At 50.2% G+C, this 26,891-nt stretch overlaps 1 protein-coding gene across 8 annotated transcripts in view; it reads left to right on the top strand.

The window, feature by feature from the left end:
- The window catches only part of ARHGAP45 (Rho GTPase activating protein 45), a 182,127-nt gene that overhangs the window by 88,001 nt on the left and 67,235 nt on the right, over nt 1-26,891 (top strand). For all 8 annotated transcript variants that reach the window (XR_013603646.1, XR_013603645.1, XR_013603644.1 and 5 more), the window contains exons 5-8: nt 4,133-4,205; nt 4,771-4,849; nt 14,898-15,035; nt 16,076-16,140. Coding sequence is in view for 4 of the 8 variants with exons in the window: in XM_078669839.1 (XP_078525965.1) it covers nt 4,133-4,205; nt 4,771-4,849; nt 14,898-15,035; nt 16,076-16,140 (355 nt within the window). In the remaining 4 variants the exon portion in view is untranslated. The remainder of the gene's footprint in view (nt 1-4,132; nt 4,206-4,770; nt 4,850-14,897; nt 15,036-16,075; nt 16,141-26,891) is intronic.

Here is a 26,891-nt window from a genome sequence, read left to right as displayed (position 1 = left end):
CCCATAGGGCACTGGCTGCTGCCGCTTTCAAGTAGGGAGGGTCCTGCCACCACTTGGTTTGGTCTTCTCCACGTTCCACACAGTGTGTGTCGTGTGTATTCTGCCACAGCCTGCTGGTTCGTGCATGTTGCAGGTGCCATACACAGGGCAGTACCTGTTGTCCATCTTCATGGCGGTGGCCTCGTCTCATGCTAGGTGCAGCCTTACATTCTATGCCAGGGTGTTGGCACCAGGGGCACACTGGGCTGTGCCTCCTATACCCACAGGGTATGTTTCCCTCTTCCAGCCACTGGGCCCTGCAGGAGTGGACAATAGTACCTTAGGATTTTGTTACACATGGCCATTCCCCGAAAGGTATATATCCACAAATAGATATTTTTCAGCACTTGGACCCAAAAACAAGAAGTTTCAGACATTCACATGCTCCTGCCCTCCCCCCCACTAAACAATGTTTTAGTTGCGCTTGTGGACAGGTCATGGTCTGCACCATCTGTGGACTTATCACCCCAGGATCATAGTGGCCTGCTCCCCTACTGGCTGGCCAGAGCCTCCATATATCCTCAGACAGCCCCCTTATATGCCCAGACGACCTCCTCATATCCTCAGACGGCATCCATATATCCTCAGACGGCCTCCATATATCCTCAGACGGCCTCCATATATCCTCAGACGGCCTCCATATATCCTCAGACGGCCTCCATATATCCCCAGGTGGCCTGCATATATCCCCAGACGGCCTCCATATAGCCCCAGACGGCCTCCATATAGCCCCAGACGGCAACCATATATCCCCAGACGGCAACCATATATCCCCAGATGACCTCCTCATATCCTCAGACGGCCTCCATATATCCTCAGACGGCCTCCATATATCCTCAGACGGCCTCCATATATCCCAGATGGCCTCCATATATCCCCAGACGGCCTCCATATCTCACCAGACGGCCTCCATATGCTCAGATGGCCACCATTTATCTTCAGACGGCCTCCATATATCCTCAGACAGCCTTCATATATCCTCAGACGGCCTCCATATATCCTCAGACGGCCTCCATGTATCCCCAGACGGCCTCCATGTATCCCCAGACGGCCTCCATGTATCCCCAGACGGCCTCCATGTATCCCCAGACGGCCTCCATGTATCCCCAGACGGCCTCCATGTATCCCCAGATGGCCTCCATTTTTCCTCAGATGGCCTCCATATATCCCCAGACGGCCTCCATATATCCCCAGACGACCTCCATATATCCTCAGATGGCCTCCATATATCCTCAGACGGCCTCCATATATCCCCAGACGGCCTCCATTTATCCCCAGACGGCCTCCATTTATCCCCAGACGGCCTTCATATATCCCCAGACGGCCTCCATATATTCCCAGATGGCCTCCATATATCCCCAGACGGCCTCCATATATCCCCAGACGGCCTCCATATATCCCAAGACGGTCTCCATATATCCCCAGACGGCCTCCATATATCCCCCAAACGGCCACCATATATCCCCAGACGGCCTTCATATATCCCCAGACGGCCTCCGTATATCTCCAGAAGGCCTCCATATATCCCTAGACTGCCTCCATATATCCCCAGACGGCCCCCACATATCCCCAGACGGCCTCCATATATCCCCAGACGGCCTCCATATATCCCCAGACGGCCTCCATATATCCCCAGACGGCCTCCATATATCCCCAGACGGCCTTCATATAGCCCCAGACGGCCTCCATATAGCCCCAGACGGCCTCCATATATCTTCAGACGGCCTCCACATATCCCCAGATGGCCTTCATATATCCCCAGACGGCCTCCTTATATCCTCAGACAGCCTCCATATATCCCAGACGGCCTTCATATATCCTCAGACGGCCTCCATGTATCCCCAGACGGCCTCCATGTATCCCCAGACGGCCTCCGTGTATCCCCAGACGGCCTCCGTGTATCCCCAGACGGCCTCCGTGTATCCCCAGATGGCCTCCGTGTATCCCCAGATGGCATCCCTATATCCTCAGACGGCCTCCATATATCCCCAGACGGCCTCCATATATCCCCAGACAGCCTCCATATATCCCCAGACAGCCTCCATATATCCCCAGACGGCCTCCATATATCCTCAGACGGCCTCCATATATCCTCAGACGGCCTCCATATATCCTCAGACGGCCTCCATATATCCTCAGACGGCCTTCATATATCCCCAGACGGACTCCATTTATCCCCAGACGGCCTTCATATATCCCCAGACGGCCTCCATATATTCCCAGACGGCCTCCATTTATCCTCAGACGGCCTCCATATATCCCCAGACGGCCTCCATATATCCCCAGACGGCCTCCATATATCCCAAGACGGTCTCCATATATCCCAAGACGGTCTCCATATATCCCCAGACGGCCTCCATATATCCCCCAAACGGCCACCATATATCCCCAGACGGCCTTCATATATCCCCAGACGGCCTCCATATATCTCCAGAATGCCTCCATATATCCCTAGACTGCCTCCATATATCCCTAGACTGCCTCCATATATCCCCAGACAGCCCCCACATATCCTCAGACAGCCCCCACATATCCCCAGACGGCCTCCATATATCCCCCAGACGGCCTCCATATATCCCCAGACGGCCTTCATATATCCCCAGAAGGCCTCCATATATCCTCAGACGGCCTCCATATAGCCCCAGACAGCCTCCATATATCTTCAGACAGCCTCCACATATCCCCAGATGGCCTTCATATATCCCCAGACGGCCTCCTTATATCCTCAGACAGCCTCCATATATCCTCAGACGGCCTCCTTATATCCCCAGACGGCCTCCATATATCCTCAGACGACCTCCATATATCCTCAGGCGGCCTCCATATATCGCCAGACGGCCTCCATATATCCCTCGACGGCCTTCATATATCCCCAGACGGCCTTCATATATCCCCAGACGGCCTTCATATATCCCCAGACGGCCTCCATATATCCCCAGACGGCCTCCATATATCCCCAGACGGCCTCCATATATCCTCAGACGGCCTCCATATATCCTCAGACGGCCTCCATATATCTCCAGACGGACTCCATTTATCTTCAGACAGCCTCCATATATCCTCAGACGGCCTCCATATATCCTCAGACGGCCTCCATATATCCCCAGGCGGCCTTCATATATCCTCAGATGGCCTTCATATATCCCCAGACGGCCTCCATATATCCCCAGACGGCCTCCATATATCCCCAGACGGCCTCCATATATCCCCAGACGGCCTCCTTATATCCCCAGACGGCCTCCATATATCCCCAGACGGCCTCCATATATCCCCAGTCGGCCTCCATATATCCCCAGTCGGCCTCCATATATCCCCAGTCGGCCTCCATATATCCCCAGACGGCCTCCATTTATCCTCAGACGGCCTCCGTATATCCTCAGACAGCCTCCGTATATCCCCAGACGGCCTCCATTTATCCTCAGACGGCCTCCATATATCCTCAGACGGCCTCCATTTATCCTAAAATGGCCTCCATATATCCTCAGACAGTCTCCATATATCCCCAGATGGCCTCCATATATCCCCAGAAGGCCTCCATATATCCCCAGAAGGCTTCCATATATCCCCAGACGGCTTCCATATATCCCCAGACGGCCTCCATTTATCCTCAGATGGCATCCATTTATCCTCAGACGGCATCCATATATCCTCAGATGGCCTCCATATATCCCCCAAACGGCCACCATATATCCCCAGACGGCCTTCATATATCCTCAGACGGCATCCATATATCCCCAGACAGCCTCCATTTATCCCCAGACGGCCTCCATTTATCCCCAGACGGCCTCCATATATCCCCAGACGGCCTCCATATATCCCCAGACGGCCTCCATATATCCCCAGATGGCCTCTATATATCCCCAGACAGCCTCCATATATCCCCAGATGGCCTCCATATATCCCCAGGCGGCCTCTATATATCCCCAGACAGCCTCCATATATCCCCAGACAGCCTCCATATATCCCCAAACAGCCCCCACGCATCAGCACACAGCAGCCCAGGGCCTGGCCATCCCGTGTCTCACAGAAGCTCCCCTAATCTTTCTAACAACAAGAGCAAGCTCTGCTGACTTCTTGCTCTCTCCCACTTCAGAATCTCTGAATTCCTCATGGGTGAAGTGGACAGCAGCACTCTCCTCTCGCTGCCACCGGGCGACAAGACACAGGTCAGTGCTGTCTCTGCCTTGCTACTATAGTGAGTGTGGATGGAAGATGCTGCTGTGCATAGTGGAGCAGGGGGGGGGGGTCCTACTGTGGAGCCTGTGCTGTAGGGGCATGACTGTATCTTATGTGGCGGGGCTGGTCTGAGATGGTCCGCAAGGACTGCAGGGTGGGCTGTGGGGTGGACTGTAGGGTGGGCTGTGGGGTGTTGCTGTATCCTGTTCCTAATGTCTGATCTAAGATGGTCTGCATGTACCTTAGGCCCTGTGCTATAGGGCATAACTGCATCATGTTGCACTGGCCTGGTCTGAGTTAGCTTGTCTGGACTGCAGGCTCTGTACTGTGAAGGCGTCACTGCATCCTACGTCACACAGACGGTCTGAGATGGTTCTCTATGGACTGCAGGCCCTGTGCTGAGAGGGGCAGTCTCCTATCCAACGTCAGAGGGGAAAGAAGGCTTTATCAGAAAAGTAACATCACCCCCACCCTTGATTTTATTCCAACAAATCCAACAGACCCCTGCACTCCTCAGTCTCTGGTCTCTGACAGCCCTTTCCTTCAACCCCACAGTCTATGGAGAGCCTGTATGGAGGAATGCCAGGACAGAGCATGGAGGACATGTTACCCGGAGCAGCCTACCTGGAGACAGGTGAGTGGAAGAGTGGCATGTGTGTGCTGTTGTCTGTCCTACATGGATCAGGTGAGTGTTGGAGTAGAGTGTGCTTGTCATAATCTGTCCTACATGGTTCAGGTGAGTGTTGGAGTGGAGTGTGCTTGTCATAATCTGTCCTACATGCTTCAGGTGAGTGTTGGAGTAGAGTGTGCTTGCCATAATCTGTCCTGCCTGGTTCAGGTGGGTGTTGGAGCAGAGTGTGCTTGTCATAATCTGTCCTGCCTGGTTCAGGTGAGTGTTGGAGTAGAGTGTGCATGCCATAATCTGTCCTGCCTGGTTCAGGTGGGTGTTGGAGCAGAGTGTGCTTGTCATAATCTGTCCTGCCTGGTTCAGGTGAGTGTTGGAGTAGAGTGTGCTTGTCATAATCTGTCCTGCCTGGTTCAGGTGAGTGTTGGAGTAGAGTGTGCTTGCCATAATCTGTCCTGCCTGGTTCAGGTGGGTGTTGGAGTAGAGTGTGCTTGCCATAATCTGTCCTGCCTGGTTCAGGTGGGTGTTGGAGTAGAGTGTGCATGCCATAATCTGTCCTACATGGTTCAGGTGAGTGTTGGAGTAGAGTGTACTTGCCATAATCTGTCCTACATGGTTCAGGTGAGTGTTGGAGTAGAGTGTACTTGCCATAATCTGTCCTAAATGGTTCAGGTGAGTGTTGGGGTAGAGTGTGCTTGCCATAATCTGTCCTACATGGTTCAGGTGGGTGTTGGAGTAGAGTGTGCTTGCCATAATCGGTTCTACATGGTTCAGGTGCGTGTTGGAGTAGAGTGTGCTTATCATAATCTGTCCTGCCTGGTTCAGGTGAGTGTTGGAGTAGAGTGTGCTTGTCATAATCTGTCCTGCCTGGTTCAGGTGAGTGTTGGAGTACAGTGTGCTTGCCATAATCTGTCCTATATGGTTCAGGTGAGTGTTGGAGTAGTGTGCTTGCCATAATCTGTCCTAAATGGTTCAGGTGAGTGTTGGGGTAGAGTGTGCTTGCCATAATCTGTCCTACATGGTTCAGGTGAGTGTTGGGGTAGAGTGTGCTTGCCATAATCTGTCCTACATGGTTCAGGTGCGTGTTGGAGTAGAGTGTGCTTGCCATAATCTGTCCTTCATGGTTCAGGTGAGTGTTGGAGTAGAGTGTGCTTGCCATAATCTGTCCTACATGGTTGAGGTGAGTGTTGGAGTAGAGTGAGCTTGCCATAATCTGTCCTACATGGATCAGGTGGGTGTTGGAGTAGAGTGAGCTTGCCATAATCTGTCCTACATGGATCAGGTGGGTGTTGGAGTACAGTGTGCTCGCCATAATCTGTCCTACATGGTTCAGGTGAGCGTGGAGTAGAGTGTGCTTGCCATAATCTGTCCTTCATGGTTCAGGTGAGTGTTGGAGTAGAGTGTGCATGCCATAATCTGTCCTTCATGGTTCAGGTGAGTGTTGGAGTAGAGTGTGCTTGCCATAATCTGTCCTGCCTGGTTCAGGTGAGTGTTGGAGTAGAGTGTGCTTGCCATAATCTGTCCTGCCTGGTTCAGGTGAGTGTTGGAGTAGAGTGTGCATGCCATAATCTGTCCTACATGGTTGAGGTGAGTGTTGGAGTGCAGTGTGCTCGCCATAATCTGTCCTACATGGTTCAGGTGGGTGTTGGAGTAGAGTGTGCTTGCCATAATCTGTCCTACATGGTTCAGGTGAGTGTTGGAGTACAGTGTGCTCGCCATAATCTGTCCTACATGGTTCAGGTGGGTGTTGGAGTAGAGTGTGCTTGCCATAATCTGTCCTAAATGGTTCAGGTGAGTGTTGGGGTAGAGTGTGCTTGCCATAATCTGTCCTACATGGTTCAGGTGGGTGTTGGAGTAGAGTGTGCTTGCCATAATCTGTCCTACATGGTTCAGGTGCGTGTTGGAGTAGAGTGTGCTTGTCATAATATGTCCTGCCTGGTTCAGGTGAGTGTTGGAGTAGAGTGTGCTTGCCATAATCTGTCCTTCATGGTTCAGGTGAGTGTTGGAGTAGAGTGTGCTTGCCATAATCTGTCCTACATGGTTCAGGTGAGTGTTGGAGTACAGTGTGCTCGCCATAATCTGTCCTACATGGTTCAGGTGGGTGTTGGAGTAGTGTGCTTGCCATCATCTGTCCTGCCTTGTTCAGGTGAGTGTTGGAGTAGAGTGTGCTTGCCATAATCTGTCCTACATGGTTCAGGTGAGTGTTGGAGTAGAGTGTGCTTGCCATAATCTGTCCTACATGGTTCAGGTGAGTTTTGGAGTACAGTGTGCTTGCCATAATCTGTCCTGCCTGGTTCAGGTGAGTGTTGGAGTAGAGTGTGCTTGCCATAATCTGTCCTACATGGTTCAGGTGAGTGTTGGAGTAGAGTGTGCTTGCCATAATCTGTCCTTCATGGTTCAGGTGAGTGTTGGGGTAGAGTGTGCTTGCCATAATCTGTCCTGCCTGGTTCAGGTGAGTGTTGGAGTAGAGTGTGCTTGCCATAATCTGTCCTGCCTGGTTCAGGTGAGTGTTGGAGTAGAGTGTGTATGCCATAATCTGTCCTACATGGTTGAGGTGAGTGTTGGAGTACAGTGTGCTCGCCATAATCTGTCCTACATGGTTCAGGTGGATGTTGGAGTAGAGTGTGCTTGCCATAATCTGTCCTGCCTGGTTCAGGTGAGTGTTGGAGTAGAGTGTGCTTGCCATAATCTGTCCTACATGGTTCAGGTGAGTGTTGGAGTAGTGTGCTTGCCATAATCTGTCCTAAATGGTTCAGGTGAGTGTTGGGGTAGAGTGTGCTTGCCATAATCTGTCCTACATGGTTCAGGTGGGTGTTGGAGTAGAGTGTGCTTGCCATAATCTGTCCTTCATGGTTCAGGTGAGTGTTGGAGTAGAGTGTGCTTGCCATAATCTGTCCTACATGGTTCAGGTGGGTGTTGGAGTAGAGTGTGCTTGCCATAATCTGTCCTACATGGTTCAGGTGAGTGTTGGAGTAGTGTGCTTGCCATAATCTGTCCTAAATGGTTCAGGTGAGTGTTGGGATAGAGTGTGCTTGCCATAATCTGTCCTACATGGTTCAGGTGGGTGTTGGAGTAGAGTGTGCTTGCCATAATCTGTCCTTCATGGTTCAGGTGAGTGTTGGAGTAGAGTGTGCTTGCCATAATCTGTCCTACATGGTTCAGGTGAGTGTTGGAGTACAGTGTGCTTGCCATAATCTGTCCTACATGGTTCAGGTGAGTGTTGGAGTAGTGTGCTTGCCATAATCTGTCCTTAATGGTTCAGGTGAGTGTAGGGGGTAGAGTGTGCTTGCCATAATCTGTCCTACATGGTTCAGGTGGGTGTTGGAGTAGAGTGTGCTTGCCATAATCTGTCCTACATGGTGCAGGTGGGTGTTGGAGTAGAGTGTGCATGCCATAATCTGTCCTAAATGGTTCAGGTGAGTGTTGGGGTAGAGTGTGCTTGCCATAATCTGTCCTACATGGTTCAGGTGAGTGTTGGGGTAGAGTGTGCTTGCCATAATCTGTCCTACATGGTTCAGGTGCGTGTTGGAGTAGAGTGTGCTTGCCATAATCTGTCCTACATGGTTGAGGTGAGTGTTGGAGTAGAGTGAGCTTGCCATAATCTGTCCTACATGGATCAGGTGGGTGTTGGAGTAGAGTGAGCTTGCCATAATCTGTCCTACATGGATCAGGTGGGTGTTGGAGTACAGTGTGCTCGCCATAATCTGTCCTACATGGTTCAGGTGAGCGTGGAGTAGAGTGTGCTTGCCATAATCTGTCCTTCATGGTTCAGGTGAGTGTTGGAGTAGAGTGTGCTTGCCATAATCTGTCCTTCATGGTTCAGGTGAGTGTTGGAGTAGAGTGTGCTTGCCATAATCTGTCCTGCCTGGTTCAGGTGAGTGTTGGAGTAGAGTGTTCTTGCCATAATCTGTCCTGCCTGGTTCAGGTGAGTGTTGGAGTAGAGTGTGCATGCCATAATCTGTCCTACATGGTTGAGGTGAGTGTTGGAGTGCAGTGTGCTCGCCATAATCTGTCCTACATGGTTCAGGTGGGTGTTGGAGTAGAGTGTGCTTGCCATAATCTGTCCTACATGGTTCAGGTGAGTGTTGGAGTACAGTGTGCTCGCCATAATCTGTCCTACATGGTTCAGGTAAGTGTTGGAGTAGAGTGTGCTTGCCATAATCTGTCCTAAATGGTTCAGGTGAGTGTTGGGGTAGAGTGTGCTTGCCATAATCTGTCCTACATGGTTCAGGTGGGTGTTGGAGTAGAGTGTGCTTGCCATAATCTGTCCTACATGGTTCAGGTGCGTGTTGGAGTAGAGTGTGCTTGTCATAATATGTCCTGCCTGGTTCAGGTGAGTGTTGGAGTAGAGTGTGCTTGCCATAATCTGTCCTTCATGGTTCAGGTGAGTGTTGGAGTAGAGTGTGCTTGTCATAATCTGTCCTACATGGTTCAGGTGAGTGTTGGAGTACAGTGTGCTTGCCATAATCTGTCCTACATGGTTCAGGTGAGTGTTGGAGTAGTGTGCTTGCCATAATCTGTCCTAAATGGTTCAGGTGAGTGTTGGGGTAGAGTGTGCTTGCCATAATCTGTCCTACATGGTTCAGGTGGGTGTTGGAGTAGAGTGTGCTTGCCATAATCTGTCCTACATGGTTCAGGTGGGTGTTGGAGTAGAGTGTGCATGCCATAATCTGTCCTACATGGTTCAGGTGAGTGTTGGAGTACAGTGTGCTTGCCATAATCTGTCCTACATGGTTCAGGTGAGTGTTGGAGTAGTGTGCTTGCCATAATCTGTCCTAAATGGTTCAGATGAGTGTTGGGGTAGAGTGTGCTTGCCATAATCTGTCCTACATGGTTCAGGTGGGTGTTGGAGTAGAGTGTGTTTGCCATAATCTGTCCTACATGGTTCAGGTGCGTGTTGGAGTAGAGTGTGCTTGTCATAATCTGTCCTGCCTGGTTCAGGTGAGTGTTGGAGTAGAGTGTGCTTGCCATAATCTGTCCTTCATGGTTCAGGTGAGTGTTGGAGTAGAGTGTGCTTGCCATAATCTGTCCTGCCTGGTTCAGGTGAGTGTTGGAGTAGAGTGTGCTTGCCATAATCTGTCCTGCCTGGTTCAGGTGAGTGTTGGAGTAGAGTGTGCATGCCATAATCTGTCCTACATGGTTGAGGTGAGTGTTGGAGTACAGTGTGCTCGCCATAATCTGTCCTACATGGTTCAGGTGGGTGTTGGAGTAGAGTGTGCTTGCCATAATCTGTCCTGCCTGGTTCAGGTGAGTGTTGGAGTAGAGTGTGCTTGCCATAACCTGTCCTAACTGGTTCAGGTGAGTGGAGAGTGGCGTGTGTGTTCTGTTAGGTGTGTCTAAACCAGGTCAGAAGAGTGGTAAGTGTGTGCTACCAGTCACCTCTCACTGGAAAACAGGTGACTGATGAGTGCATGCTGCCAGTGCAGCCTACCTGGAGACAGGTGAACGGTGGAGAGTGCATTCTGCCAGTGCAGCCTACCTGGAGACAGGTGAATGGTGGCGAGTGCATGCTGTCAGTGTAGCCTACCTGGAGACTGTTGAACCGTGGTGAGTGCATGCTGCCAGTGCAGACTACCTGGAGACTGGTGAATGGTGGTGAGGGCTGGAGACAGGTGACTGTTGAGTGCATGCTGCCAGTGCAGCCTACCTGGAGACAGGTGAACGGTGGTGAGTGCATACTGCCAGTGAGGCCTACCTGGAGACAGATGACTGGTGAGTGCATGCTGCCAGTGCAGCCTAACTGGAGACAGGTGAACGGTGGCGCGTGCATGCTGTCAGTGCAGCCTACCTGGAGACTGGTGAATGGTGGTGAGGGCTGGAGACAGGTGACTGGTCAGTGCATGCTGCCAGTGCAGCCTACCTGGAGACAGGTGAACGGTGGTGAGTGCATACTGCCAGTGAGGCCTACCCGGAGACAGATGACTGGTGAGTGCATGCTGCCAGTGCAGCCTAACTGGAGACAGGTGAACGGTGGCGAGTGCATGCTGTCCGTGCAGCCTACCTGGAGACTGGTGAACCGTGGTGAGTGCATGCTGCCAGTGCAGCCTACCTAGAGACTGGTGAATGGTGGTGAGGGCTGGAGACAGGTGACTGGTGAGTGCATACTGCCAGTGAGGCCTACCTGGAGACAGATGACTGGTGAGTGCATGCTACCGGTGAGGCCTACCTGGAGACAGATGACTGGTGAGTGCATGCTGCCAGTGCAGCCTACCTGGAGACAGGTGAATGGTGGAGAGTGCATGCTGCCAGGGCAGCCTACTAGGAGACAGTTGACTGGTGAGTGCATGCTGCCAGTGCAGCCTACCTGGAGACAGGTGAACGGTGGTGAATGCATGCTGCCAGGGCAGCCTACCTGGAGACAGGTGAACGGTGGTGAATGCATGCTGCCAGGGCAGCCTACCTGGAGACCGGTGAACGGTGGTGAGTGCATGCTGTCAGCGCAGCCTACCAGGAGACAAGCGAACGGTAGTGATGCATGCTGTCAGTGCAGCCTACCAAGAGACAGGTGAACAGTGGTGTGTGCATGCTGCCAGCTGTGGCTTACCTAGAGACAGGTGAGTGTGCACTGCTGGGTGGAGCCCGACTAAGACAGACAAATGAAAGTGTAATAAATGCAGGCGAACAGTGGTGAGAGTTTATCTTATAGGACACCTACAGTCTGAATAGATAACATGTTTTCTGGGGCTAGTCACTGTAGGTGTATACCAACATTTCATTTTTGCCTCTTTTAAATACTCAGCACCCTAACTTATCCCCACTCTACCAGGCTTACTTACTTAATATTTAAAAGTAGGATTCTTTCCCCTCATCAAGGTTATTTTGGCAGATGTGCCTGTGGGTTTAAAAGCTGCAGTAGTCGGGCTACGCTGGAAGGCCTGAAGCTACGTTTCCTTTGTCATCCCAGTACAGTAAGTGCTGTAGTCCACAGGTAGCATTTACCTCGCCATTCCTATTGGGGGATTTTCTTGCACCATGTACTGTGGCTTTACTGTAAAGTTAAATATGTTAATTAGCCAATGTTACCATGTTTTAGTGGTCAGAACACATACACTGGGGCATGGACAGCAGTGCTCTAGAGTGCAGAGTTGAAAAGAAAAGCAAACTGATAAGCCCCAGAGGTGTGACCGCTTGGCTTTGCCAAATGCTTGTTTTATTTATCTACACCACAGACACTGGTTTAAAAGAGTGCAGGTGGGGAGAGGAGCAGCGAGGGGCATAGATCCAGGAGCATGTAGTCCACCACTCCCAGTCCTTTATACTTTCTTCTACATCCCCGTCCCGTCCACCAGACTCGTGGAACGTATCTCAAGGAGCTTGCGACTCGCGTGAGAGCGGAGGAGCTGGACAATGAAGTGCCTAAGTATGGGCTGAACACGCAGAGCACAGCCCTGAATCTCAGGTTGAAAAGCATATTCTTTATCAGTAAGTGTGTGACGAAGCCCATGTGGCTGCTTCACAGATCACCTTCTCAGGGGAACGGAGCCGTGTCTGCCCGAGGGCTCTTCGATCCCTCATGCAGACTTTGGTCTTGTTCCTGCTGATAGTGGTCCTGGGAAAACAGGTTTCGGGGTTTCACCCCTCATCAGCCAGGCTAGCTTGAGTCCAGTGGCGGAGTGAGCAAGGGGCCCACGTCTGACATACCCTGCAAATTATGGTGAACTAAACACAAGGAGAACAGTTGTTTTTAGACTTGAAGGGCTCAGACAGAAGGTTGGTATAAACGTGTAGAGCAACTGTGGTCTGGCTTGTGTCCTAGAACGGGTGCACAGAGTGGAAGATTCCACGGTGGTCCGCACTCCTCCTTCCCTGGTCTGGCTGCATTTAAATTGAGTTTCTCCTTTATGCTGGGGCCTGATGTAGGATGCTGGGTTGAGGCCTTGAGAAATACTCACACAATTGCCCTTCACGTCTTAGATATTTCAAGACCGAAAAGACCCAAACTCGATGGCGGACTCTCTCCTTTGCAGCACCTGAGCACGCAAGGAGACTGGAGGCCTCACAGGAGGGCAGTGACCGGGCATCTGACAAAAGGTGCTTGTCCTCTCTGCCCCCAGCCCCATTTGTAGTGCAGCGCACAGGGATTACTGGTGGCAGAGCTCCTGTGGGCACTGCCACACGCATGAGGTCTGCCAGAGCCTAAGTGACCCCTGGTGGAAGGCAAGTCCGAAAAGAAGACAACCTGACAGTAGCGCTCAAGTGATAGGGTTTGCATTTAGCGTTGACGTCATCACAATGCATATTAACTGAACCTAAGGTTGACATCCAAAAGTGAAACTTAATTTTGTTTAAGGAACATTCCAGACCCAACCGCCAGATGGCAGAATTATGCAGTATGTGAATGCAGAACAGGTTCAACCTGCAAAAAAATGTGAAACTTACAAAGGCCTGTGTTGAAGAGCCACTGGTGACGCCTCAGGGGCATGCCTGCCGCGTCAATGCCATCATATTAAAACAAGCTGTTCGAGTTCTGTCAGATTTCAGTTATTTATGGGAAGACATGAGACCAACAGCCCTCCTGGCCTGCAGATTGTCAACAGTTGTTTTTAGCAAACACAAGGAGATGATGGACAGAGCGCTGAAACTTTTCAGACACTCACCCCCAGTCACAGATCTGGGTTGAATCCATCATTCTTTAGCTCACTTCGCCACCTCAGTTCAGACCCCACTATATGCAAATCAGTACTATATGCAAATCAGTCCTGCCCTGTGCCTCATGGGAACAGTTCAGCCCAGCTGCCAAGCCAGGCCTTCCCTGGACAGAAAACAAACATCCTGGGACCAGTTTCAGGCTAACAGCCCTCATCAGCCCGGCTAGCTTGAAAACAGTGGCAAAGTGAGCAAGGGACCCCCGTCTGGGCATACCCTGCCAACTTAGGGCGAACAAAGCCAACACAAGAAGATGATGGACAGAGCTCTGAAACTTTTCGGACACTAGCCCCCAGTAACAGATCTGGTTTGAATCCATCATCATTCTTTAGCTCACTTCGCCACCTCAATTCAGACCCCGCTATATGCAAATCAGTCTTAGCCCTGTGCCTCATGGGAACAGTCCAGTCCAAACTGCCCAGCCATGTCTTCCTGGACCGGAAACAAGCACACTGGGAAAACAGGTTTCGGGGTTTCACCCCTCATCAGCCAGGCTAGCTTGAGTCCAGTGGCGAAGGGAGCAAGGGACCCACGTCTGGCACACCCTGCAAATTATGGCGAACAAAACACAAGGAGAACAGTTGTTTTTAGACTTGAAGGGCTCAGACAGAATGTTGGTATAAACGTGTAGAGCAACTGTGAGAGCCTAAAAGCAGCCCAGTTACCCTCCTCGGGGAACCCACATTTAATGGCAGGTTCTGTAACTGTAATGAAATGACACTTACCCTCTCTGGTGTGTCTATGGTGGGTCAGTCATGTGTACCCTCTAAGGTGAGTCACGCATATTTACCCTCTAAGGTGGGTCACTCGTGTTCACCCTCTAAGGTGGGTCACTTGTGTTCACCCTCTAAGGTGGGTCACTCGTGTTCACCCTCTAAGGTGAGTCACGCATATTTACCCTCTAAGGTGGGTCACTCGTGTTCACCCTCTAAGGTGGGTCACTTGTGTTCACCCTCTAAGGTGGGTCACTCGTGTTCACCCTCTAAGGTGGGTCACTCATGTTCACCCTCTAAGGTGGGTCACGCATTTTTACCCTCTAAGGTATGTCAGTCATTTTTACCCTCCAAGGTGTGTTAGAGTGGTCACTGAGGTTTACCTCTGAGAGGTTTGACACCCAGCACTGCGCAGTGAGTAGAAGCTTGCGGAACAGGTGGGACCTGGGTCTTTACCGCTGGTCTGTCTTATTCAACAGAGTGAACACACAGCAGGGATTCATACAAGTCTAGGACTTGTAGATAGGATGAAGGAAGGGGTCTGTGCTCTCCCTTACTAAGTGCAAGTCTCACGCATGGCCCCTATGTGACGTCAACCACTTTGTCCTAAAACAACTTTTTCTCCCTAACCCCTCCCATACTGAGGGATGTCATTCCATGGAGCGCTCACTCCTGAGAACCTCTTTTCTGTCCCTCAGGCCGCCCATCCGCAGAAGAAGTAGACATCATGCTGCAGAGGTCTGAGGGTGGCGTGGACGCTGCACTGCACTACTCCAAGAGCATCTCCAAGTACATGAAGGACCTGATCTACTACCTGGAGAAGAGGACCACACTAGGTAAGAAGAGGGGGGCTTCAGAATCAGCAGTGGATGGGCGAGCAGAGAGCTTGGGGTGAGGAAGGGGCTCCAGGGTACTTCCTTACCTCTCCAAGACTTAAGGGCCTACTCCCCTACCTGAAGAAGAGGATCACACTAGGTGCGACGCGAGGGCTCAGGAATGTAGACAAGAGCCACAGGGTGAGCGATGCAGCTGTAGACCCTAAGCGTGTGAACAATATCTTATGCCTGGGAGGCGGACCATGCAGGGCAAGATGGCAGGGCAGAGTGATGAGGCCACAGAGTCAGCAGTGTATCTGAGTCTCCAAGCACAGGAGCTACACCTACTGTCTGGAGACACGGACGGCACTGGGCAGAGCGAGGACCCACTGGAGAGCGGAGAGAGCTCTGGAGTCAGGAGGGAACTCTGTGTCCAGTGGGAAGCAGGGAACACTCTGGTGTGACGAAGGGATGTCCAAGGCGAGAACACAAGGTCAAACTGGTGATGAGGGGTCCAGGATGAGGTGAGGGGCACAGAGGGCAGGTCATGGCTGAGCCCTGTATCCTCCGAGTGCCACTCCAAGTACATTATCTACTACCTGGAGAAAAGGGCCAGGCTGGGTGCGAAGAAGGAACACAGGAGTTAGGGGGCAGGGTGAAGAGTTGGTGAAGTGGAGAGACTTAAAGGTGAGGAGGGGCCACAGGGCGAGCCCTGCAGCATTCTATCAGTTCCAAGTACATGAGCTGCATATACCATCCAGAGAAGAGGGCTGCCCTCTCTAACGGAGGAAGGGGGTTGAAGGTGAGGGGCGAAGTGGTGAGAAGGGGCCTCTCAGGGGTGCCTGGCCTGGCCCCCTGCACACTTTTCACTGCTCCAAGACTCCACTTCTAAGTGCTCCACTAACTTGAGCATGGGACCCACTGGACGAGAGGGCAGAGTTTAGGGATGAGGGAAGAGGTCTGGTGTGAGAAGAGCAAGTGTGTCAAGAAACAGGTCAAAGATCTGATGGAGCGTGCTGGCCATCAGAGCTATTGTCTTCATCGCTCTCTCTTTGTTACAGAGATGGAGTTTGCCAAAGGACTACAGAAACTAGTGAACACCTGCAGACAGACCATAACACAGGAGGTGAGTCCCTGCTTTTGACCCCATATCCCTGATCCATCCTTGACCTGGCATGAGCTGTGTGTCCTATCATAGTCTTACCCTATACCTCTGACCATCTCTCTTGGCCTGGCATGAGCTATGTGTCCTATCATAGTCTTACCCTATACCTCTGACCATCTCTCTTGGCCTGGCATGAGCTGTGCATCATATCATATTCTTACCTCATAACTCTAGCCCTTTCACTTGACCTGTGAAGAGTGGTGTGTTATATGATATTCTTACCTCATCACTCTGGCCCCCCTCTCTTGACCTGTGAAGAGTGGTGTGTTATATGATATTCTTACCTCATAACTCTGCCCTCTCTCTTGACCTGTGAAGAGTGGTGTGTTATATGATATTCTTACCTCATAACTCTGCCCTCTATCTTGGCCTGGCATGAGCTGTCTGTGACATCACATTGGCGCCTGTCTTTGCTGCTTCACTCTGCACAGTTCACCGAAGGTTTACCTGCCCTATTAATCAGATTATTGCAGGTTCTTCGTGAAAAGCAAGAGACACATGGCCCTGTCCTTGTTTAGTGAGAAATCACCATCTGGCATGAAAGAGAGGTTTTTCCTGAAAACGTTGAGTGCTGAGTGAAGGGATAGTATGTGGGAGCTCGCCCTGCCCTCGAGCTCGTTATGAAAGGGCGCAGTGCCCAGAGCTCGTCTCCAGCTAGCAGAGCACCTGACTTTGGGACAGACTGCAACTTTGAGGATAACCTGTGATGAGGGGCAGTGAAAGCAGCATAAGAGATCAGGTGGGAGCAAGATAGAGAGTGCAGGGGGAAAAATTATGAAAGGGATTGAGTACATGGGGGGACAGCTGAAAACACATGCATTCTGATGGAAAGCTGGATGCAACAAAAAAAATTGTTCCCTAATGTGTAGTTATAGAAGGACACAAGATATCCAATAAAAAGGGTGGTGAAGAGGTTCCTCTTCAAGACCACTGTTAGACCTGGCACCTTGGCGTGAGTCTCCCTTCCACTTTTTGCTGATGTGCCTCAGATGTTTTGATGGTGTCCGCTACTCAGGGCACTGCGCCACAGCCAATCCGTGCCGCAGTGCAAGTACTCCCAATGTAAAGTGTACCTGTAATTGATGTCCCTGATTGGTTCATTGGATTTACTGTCAGTCCCCAGTAAAGTGCACCAGGAGTGCCAGGGCGTGTGAATGCCAATACTGCTAGTGGGCCTGCAGCGCTGGTTGCGCCACCCACAGAAGCAGCCTTTTAAAATGTGTCTCAGACCTGCCATTGCAGAACCTGCGTGCAGTCTGGTACTGTCATGCTGGCTGGGCAAGTGCACACACTTGCCAGCCTCTAAACCTTCCCTTTACTTCATGTGAGTCCCCCCTATGGTAGGCCCAAGGGCAGGGTGCATTGTAAGCATAAGGTAGGACAAGCCCTGATGTGTGTAGCATGTCCTAATAGTGAATTACATCCATTTTCGTTTTTCACTATTGTAAGGCTACCTGTTCTCATAGGCCAGAATGGGCTGCTGGAATTATTACACTCTATAATCCCAGCAGGCCCAGGGAACATGGCAGAAAGTCAAGTTTAGTATGCCTGAACTCAGAATAATAAAATACTTCTTTTAATAAAGTTTATTTTAATATCCTGTGTTTGCAAATGCTACTTTTAGAAAGTTAGCCTTTGCTTGCCTAACCATTTCAGCCTGCCTCTGCCAGGATGTGTATCTGCTGTCTGGGCTGTGTGAGTGACAGGGCTGAGGATTACAGGTGGTGAATGGAAGGATTACACCAGAGTGGGTGAGGGGAGTGCCCCTTGACTCTGAATAGGGCTGTGCTCTGCCACCACAATGCTGGCTCCACCTCCTAGGGAGCGACTGATGACTCTGCCCGACACCTGGCCAGGAAGAGGGAGGACTGTCATCAGAGTGCTCCTGACTGTACTTGCCATCTCAATGCTGGCTCCACCTCCTGCGGAGCGTCTAATGGCCCTGCCCCTCACACTGAAAGGAGAAGCCAGGAATAGCACAACAGAGTGCTCCAGGACTGAAAGGGATTATGCAGAGCCCCCCCGGGCCTGAAAAGACAAAAGAAACTGAGTATAAGTATAGGAGCCCTGCTCCCAAGAAATCAGATCCAGTTTTACCACAACGAACCTCTGCCCAACTAGAAGGACCCAAAGAAAAGCTGAAGGACTGGCCTGCAGTGGTGCCTTGCTGAGGAAGGAGAGGAGAAGACCAAGAAGGACTTTGCTGACTTGTGCTTTAAACTATCTCCAAGGGCTTGACTGAGCTTGCCCCCTGAATTGAACCCCAGGACTAGTGGGTTCCTTGTGCCTTGGCTCATCTGCCAACAGAGCCGTGTGTTTCCTCCCGCCGGAGGCAAGACTGCGCCCCCTCGCCCTCTCCTAGGGCCGTGACACCCGGGAGCTCGCCTGCCTTTTTCCCGTTGAGAGCCTCGCTCTGCTAGAGCCGCTCTCTGCCCCTCAGGTCAGGCCGCCTGCTCCTCTGTCACCTCGCTCGTCACTGGAGTGCCTTGAGTGCTTTCTTCCCCCCTCCCGCCGGAATCCTGGTCTCCCGAGCGCACTGAAAAGCCTGGACGGCCGCCCGTGCGCTGCGAACGCACCCGGCCACCCCGCTGTGCCCTCTGACCTCTGGAAGCGGCCGCGCCGCACCACAGAGGGATTCGCCACCAGTACAACCCGTACCGGAGGCCCGGTGCCGCGCCCCGCCATCTGGAAGCCACCCGCCGTTTAAAGATCCCAAGGTACGTCGGTGCTACGAAGCGCACTGCCCCCCTATGACGCGTCCGCCTGCCAAGAAGATTCCGCAACGAACGGACGTCGCGCACTTCCAGGTATGAGAGTGCACACCCCGGGCTCGGGGCCCGCAACGTTTTCTTTCCCCGTGACACTTGTGCGCCTCACGTGCCCGGTACGCCCCTGTCTGCCCGCCTAGACCGCTGACAGTGTGAGGTGCGTAACCCGCCTGCAGAACCTCCCTTCGCCTCGGAGTGCGAGTCGCACTAGAACAGTACGCCTCGTACCCCGCCTGTGAAATTGACAGCGCCGTACGCGGCGCACCGCGAGAAGCGTGAGAGTCGGCAGGACTTCGCTTCCCGGCCCGTTTGATGCATAGAAGAGCGCTCCGAAGCGCACAGCCTGTACGGCCCGTTCCCCAGTGCCTGGAAATAGTGCTCAGAGGGTCAAAGAACTGTTTTAAAGTAATAAGGACTACAGAGAAGTAACCCAAAGTAATTTGCAGCTAAGAAGAACACTTGCCATTGTTTTATATCTTGTGGCCCCAATCTAGAAACGTTATAGAAGGTCTTGTAATCCTACTGCCTGTATATATATATATATATATATATATATATATATATATATATATATATATATATATATATATATATATCATCAAAACTTTCTCCCAGCTGGGAAAAACGGGTCGCACAGCCAACTTTGGGATTTAAACAGCAATCCTTTTTATTGTCATTTTCAAGGGCAACAGGCACAGAGATCTACGCGTTTCGGTGTCACTCCACCTTGCTCACGATCACCGGGTTTGCCCCACCCACAAACATTTAACCACAAACATTTTTTTCAAAAAAACCGTGTTTCCTGTCACATGGTATGCTCAGAATTGTGGTTCTTGTAGTTTTTTCTTGTTTTTGACAAAAAGACTATTTTTGAAAGGGTGCATCTCAATTAATAAATAATAGAAATACCCAAAATTAAATGCATTTTAGTCAATTGCCTTCCAATAGGCCAAATACCGTTCTTTGTAATGCCTTCCAATAGGCTGTCTACTCAAACTTATTGTTCTTGCACAAATAATTATTATAACAGTTCAAAGGTGCACATATAATTCCTCCGATTGATTCAACCCATGCGGGTGCAGGGTCCTCAGGTTAATGATGAATTTAGATTCCACTTGTCGCAGTTTTTTCTCTCGATCACCCCCCCGCTCACTTTTGAAAATAGTTTGAATGCCATAAAATCTCAGTTTTTGCCAATCACCCTGGTGTGCAATTTCCATGTGTTTGGCTATGGCATTGGAGCGGTCCTTGTGAATTGTGGCCCTCATATGTTGTAAGATTCGGTTCTTCAATTCAACAGTTGTACTTCCAACATATTGCATTGGGCAGGGGCACTCCACCACATAAACAGTAAACGGTGTTTTGCACGTGATACACTGACTGATTTTCCATTTCTTTTTGTTTGCCAAAGTTATTTCTTTTGTTGGCTTGGCTATCTGGCACATTTTGCACCCATGGCATTTCATGAATCCTTTGGTTTTCAGCCAATCATCCTGTCTCTTTTTCTGGAAGTGGCTGTGTATCAGATGGTCCTTTAGATTTTTAGCACGCCTATAGGTTATTGTTGGATGTGTTCCCACAATCTCTTTGACTGTGTTATCTAATTGTAACAATTTCCAATTTCTGCGGAGAATTTTGCCAATTTTTTCACTCTCTTGTGAGTAGTCTGTTATTAAACGAATCTTGTTTTCCTCGGGATCTTTTCCTTTGTTTGTTCTCTTCAAACAATCCTCGCGTGTTTTTGTACAGCTTTTTGCGAGGCAATCTTTTACTGTTTGTAATGGGTATTTTCTTTGAATGAATCTTTCCATTGTACGTTTACTGTGCCTTTTCCATTCATCTTCTTCACTGCATATCCTCCGGACTCGCAAAAATTCACCGTAAGGAATGCTGTTTAATAATGGCTTTTGGTGGAAACTGGTGGCTTCTAGCGTGGCATTAGTGGATGTTGCTTTGCGATGGAGAGTTGTGTGAATTTGCTGATTTTTTATATAAATTTCTGTGTCCAAGAACATTATTCTCTCCTTGCTCATATTGTATGTGAATTTAAGATTTTTCACACTTGTGTTCATCGTCTGAAAGTATTCTTGGAATTCTGTTTCCGTTCCATCCCAGATTATAAACAAATCATCAATGAATCGCTTCCAACTCACCACTTTATTCATCGACCATTCATTGTTTGAGTTCCACGCAACTTCCTGTTCCCACCACCCCATGGTTAGGCATGCGTACGATGGGCTGAAGGAAAAACCCATAGCCGTCCCGCTCCGTTGTTTATAGATTTCACCTGCAAAAGTGAAGATATTTTGTTCCAGGCAAATTGTTAACATTTCTTCCAACATTTCATTATGATTGTTGAATTCCAAAGTTCTTTCTTTCAAAAAGGATTTGCAAGCCTTTACACCCATGTCGTTGTCAATATTGGTGTACAAACCAATTACATCCATTGAGATAAGCCAGTAAGATTCCTGCCATGGTGTATCAACCAAGTTCCTCAATAGGTCACTTGTGTCCTGTATGTAGGAGTTCAATTTTGATACTGAGGGTTTTAGGAAGTGATCGACATATTCCGCCATTGGCTCCAATAATGAACCTTTCGCGGAAATGATTGGCCTTCCAGGTGGATTTTTTTGGTCCTTGTGTATTTTTGGCAAAAAGTAAATAGTTGCCAAAATCGGGTGAGCCACAGTGAGGAATTTCAATTCCATTTCATCAAGTAAACCATTTTCCTTCCAACAGTTTAGTTTTGCATCAATTGTCTTTTTTAGTTCCATTGTTGGATTGATTTTCAATTTTTCATAGTGCATTGGGTTCCTCAGTTGTCGAAGCGCTTCCTTTTCATATGCGCTGCGATCCTGAATTATCACGTTGCCGCCTTTATCGGCAACTTTGATTTCAATTTTATCATCCTCCATTAGCTGCTTGAGAGCCAGTCGTTCGTCTTTCGATAAGTTATCTGGGCCATAATTTAATTTCATTTTGTATAAATCCTGTATAACTGCTTCTTGGAACAAATCCACTTTGTTCCCAGGACTTAATTGGGGGTAGAACTTTGATTTCGGTTTTTTACCACTTAATCCTGCTCCACATTGGGTTATGGCCTGTGAAATGGTAACTTCATGCATTGGATCTTGCGTGATATTCATTAGAGTCAAAAAACCTTCAACATCAGTTAGTGGTACATTTTGGACCTTGGATCTTTCTGCAATAGTATCTCTTTCTTTCAGTGTTTTTTCCCCGAAATGCTTTTGCAAGTTTAATTTTTCTTATGTACAGGTATAAATCAATTCGCACCTGTGCCAAGTTCATATGGCTTTTTGGACAAAAGTTTATCCCCCTCTTTAATAATGATATTTCAGTTGTGGTCAATAATCTTTCAGATAAGTTTATTACTTGTAATTCATCTGTTATTTTTTCCTCTGCCTCATCGTTCTCGTCTCCACGCCAGTCCTCTCTGCTCCGCCACTTGCTCCTTTTACCTCTTCTGTGGCGTTTTTTCCGGGCCATTGTCTGCCCCTTCCCCTTCCTCGCCGTGACTGGAATTGAGGTGCAGGGCGGTTCCGTTCCCAATATCTTTGTTGCAATATGAGGCGCATGTCTGCGAGTTGAGCCGCGCTGCACGGTGTTGCAGACCCGCTGGGACGCCACACGACGCCTTAGCTTTGGGGCGAGTGATACCTACCTAAGGAAACCAAGAGCCTTTGAGAAAGCAACGCACCATCGCTTTTGCCACCCACTTGGGGTTAATTTAGGATACAAACAGCTTGGCAGTGGCAAATTTGATGTGAATGTATCAAAACCTCAAGATCCAGAAAGCCACAGTGTGGCCACGCCCAGGCGGGCGGGACTTTTCAATTTAAGGTGGTTTCTCTGTTGCCACACCTTGCTTCATTTCCATGCCTGCAGCTCCTGAAGAAATGCTATCAAGCATGAAACGCGTCGAGCTTTCCAGGACTTGAATTTTGCAAAGCATGTGGGCTGTTTACTGAATGCTGGTCCTTTGGAGAAATAAAGAAGGTTACTTATTATCACTCGTGTGGGCTCACTCATACCAGACAAACTCTGTGATGTATTTGAAGCGGCGCAGTCTGAGCCGCGAGTTGAGCCGCGCTGCACGGTGTTGCAGACCCGCTGGGACGCCACACGACGCCTTAGCTTTGGGGCGAGTGATACCTACCTAAGGAAACCAAGAGCCTTTGAGAAAGCAACGCACCATCGCTTTTGCCACCCACTTGGGGTTAATTTAGGATACAAACAGCTTGGCAGTGGCAAATTTGATGTGAATGTATCAAAACCACAAGATCCAGAAAGCCACAGTGTGGCCACGCCCAGGCGGGCGGGACTTTTCAATTTAAGGTGGTTTCTCTGTTGCCACACCTTGCTTCATTTCCATGCCTGCAGCTCCTGAAGAAATGCTATCAAGCATGAAACGCGTCGAGCTTTACAGGACTTGAATTTTGCAAAGCATGTGGGCTGTTTACTGAATGCTGGTCCTTTGGAGAAATAAAGAAGGTTACTTATTATCACTCGTGTGGGCTCACTCATACCAGACAAACTCTGTGATGTATATATATATATATATATTCTTACATAAAGAAGACGTATTTTTGATACAACCTACAGCCTGGTGTCCATTTGTGGGGGAATCAGTGTATTTATTGTGAAGGATTACAAATGTTTAACTGACTTAAACACTCCTGAGTTTAGCCTTGACTGCTCGTGCCACGCAACCTAAAGGGTGAGTAGGGGTTATTCTTAACGGGTAATTCCCTTGCCCTGACTAGAGGAGAGGGTCCCTGCTTGTCACAAGTACCTACCTGTGCCAACCAGAGACCCCCAATTCTAACATTGGTGGCAGCGGTGGGATTTTCGAATTTGCATTTGTGATTTGTTTACAGTAAATTATTTGATCACCACATAGTAAGAGCAGACCTATAACGCAGCCACAGATTTCAGTTTTTTTTTATTTTGCTAAGAGATCTCCAGTTTTTGAAGCCATGCCTGGCTCACTCCCTGCTGGTAGGGCACCCTCCATAATCTCTGGGATGGATGAAGTAGATTGGGAACACCGGGGACTAGAGGGCTACACAGTAGGACACTTGAGAGAGTTCTGTCAAAAGTTCAGAGTTGCCCAAACAGGATGCAAAAAGAAAGGCCAATTCATCAAGGCGCTGAGAGCCTGGAAGGAGTCAAGAGAGCCACAGAATGTGGTGGACATGGTACCACCAGAAGGCATTGTGGATTTCAACAGAGGCCTGTCGCCAGAGGAGCTGGCAGACAGGGCAGCAAACAGGGCACATTAAGTGGAGATGGCAAAATTAAGTGGACAAATGGAAATGGAGAAGCAATAACTGGCAATGGAAGCGCAACAACGCCAAATGGATCATAGTTGGAGCTGAAAGCGAAAAGTTTGGAAACTCCTCCTCCTGGTGGCAGCACAACGCCGGTGCAGGTAGAGTCAAGGGTGTACATGCCTAAAGATGTAGTAAAGGAGTACTTTAAGGGGGATGACATAGGGCAGTGGTTCCGGGCATACGAAGTAGCCATGTCCTCCCACCGAGTCCCTGAGAGAGATTGGGGAGCGGGGTTGTGGGGGAAGTTCCTTAGAGAGGGACGGGACACCCTGTTAGATTTGCCCTCTGAAGTTTACAATTTCTACACCCACATGAAAGAGGCCTTAATGACCAGGTTTGGGTTAACTCCTGAAATGTATAGACAGAGGTTCAGGGGTTGTACTAAGATTCCTGGGGGTACGTATGTGGAGTATGTGACCTTTTTCTGCAGAGCACTGGATGGTTGGGTGAAGGGTAGCAAAGTGAATGATTTTCAAGGGCTTCTTGATTTAATGGCATGGGAGCACTTGTCCAGTATTTCTTTTCCTGAGCTACGCCAGCACCTAATCGATAGCAAGTTGTCCAACCCGAGGAAGCTTGCTGAGGAGGAGGACCGCTGGCTCAGCACAAGGGTCCAGTGGGAGACTCAGCCAAGGGTGGGAAGGGTCCCCAGCAGAAGAGTGGGGGGGACAAGGGTAAACAGAAAGGGTTCCAGAAAGGCCCCCAAAGTAATCCCCAAGGGAGCCAGCAGAAAGGTTCTCAGCCTCCCCCACCCCCGAAGCAGAACGGGGCCCCGACAGGTAGACCTGTTCAAAGAGGGCCCATCACCTGTTACAGGAGTGGTGACCAGGGTCACATTGCCACTGATCCTAAGTGTCGCCTATTTGGAAAACCCGCACCCACTGGTGCTCAACCCCGGCAAATGGCTAGTGTTAATTTCGGGGAGGAGGTCGCAATCCAAGGGGGTGGGGATCCTGTTCAGATGACCCTAGTCTCACTAGGAGACAGCGAGATGGTCCCTGAGAACTACTTACCCTCTAACACTAAGAAATATGGGCAAGTAGTGACTATCAATGGAAAGAAGGTTGAGGCTCTGAGAGATACAGGAGCCAGTGTGACTGCAGTGAGGCAGCACCTGGGGTCTCAAGAGCAGGTTGTACCCCATGCCTACTGTAGGGTTGTCAATGCTGACAACTCAGAGAGTCGTTGTCCAATGGCTCAGGTTCCTTTTGAGTGGGGGGGGGTCTCAGGTACTCAGCAGGTTGCTGTGAGAACTGCCATGCCTGTAGACTGTCTGTTAGGGAATGACTTGGAGAGCTCCCCTTGGGACAAGGTGGAGAGGACGGCCCATCTGCGGATGGTGGGTCTACCCGACTGGGCATGTGTGACCACCCGGTCAATGGCAGCCAGTAGGGGTGTTGAAGAGGCCCAGGAAACGGCCTTAGAGGGAGGGCGCGGGAGACCGCCCCCTGAAGTTCCCACGGCCCAAGAAGAAGCAGACCTTGAGGAGGATGCCCTGGAGCCTACCGGGGAACAGATAGCCGAACTGGGGTAACCTGCCTGAGCTGACCCATTGGCAGCAAGACGGAGGCCCCTCCAGGGAGGAATTCTGCAAGGAGCAGAAGGAATGTCCCTCTCTCGTGGTTGTGCGGCAGGAGGCTGCAGACCAGGCCAATGGTAGTCAGTCCGGTACTCACTTCATTTATTGGGAGAACGACCTCCTGTATACCGAGCCTAAGGTTGCTGAACCTGGGTCAGCCCGTGTGCTGGTGGTACCCCAGAAGTTCAGAGCCTTCCTACTGGGGCTGGCTCACGACGTTCCATTAGCAGGACATTTGGGGCAGGACAAGACCTTTGAAAGGCTTGTCACCCACTTCTATTGGCCCCAAATGCGCAAGAGCTCAGATGTTCATTGCAGGACCTGTCAGACTTGCCAGGCAAGTGGGAAGAGTGGGAGGAAGCAGAAGGCTCCTCTCCAGCCCTTCCCTGTGGTCAGTATGCCATTCTAGCGAGTGGGTATTGACATTGTTGGGCCTCTGGACCCCAAGACAGCCATGGGCAACAGGTTCATCCTGGTCTTGGTGGACCATGCCACCCAGTACCCTGAAACCATCCCTCTGAGGACAGTGACGGCCCCCGTGGTGAGACGGGCACTGATGGGAATTTTCTCCCGAGTGGGATTCCCTCTAGAGGTGGTGTCTGACAGGGGCACCAATTTCATATCCAAGTATATGAAATCCCTTTGGCAAGAGTGTGGTGTAACCTACAAGTTCACTACCCCTTACCACCCCCAAGGAAATGGGTTGGTTGAGAGATTCAACCGAACCCTAAAAGGTATGATCATGGGCCTAGAAGGACCAATGAGGCGTAATTGGGACGTCCTCTTACCATGCCTGCTCTTTGCATACCGTGAGGTGCCATAAAAGTCTCTAGGGTTCAGCCCCTTTGAGCTTTTGTATGGACACCCAGTCAGAGGACCTCTGAGTCTGGTAAAGGAAGGCTGGGAGCAATCTCCCAGGAAACCTCCCCAGAATGTATACAGTTACATGCTGGCCTGCAGAAACCAGACCAGGCAATTCAGGCAACTTGCTGAGGCAAATCTGGAAGCCAG

Source organism: Lissotriton helveticus, chromosome 12 (genome assembly GCF_964261635.1).
Source record: "Lissotriton helveticus chromosome 12, aLisHel1.1, whole genome shotgun sequence".
Taxonomy (NCBI): Eukaryota; Metazoa; Chordata; class Amphibia; order Caudata; family Salamandridae; genus Lissotriton; species Lissotriton helveticus.
Note: the sequence above shows the minus strand (reverse complement) of the source record. Positions and strands in the feature narration are given on the sequence as shown.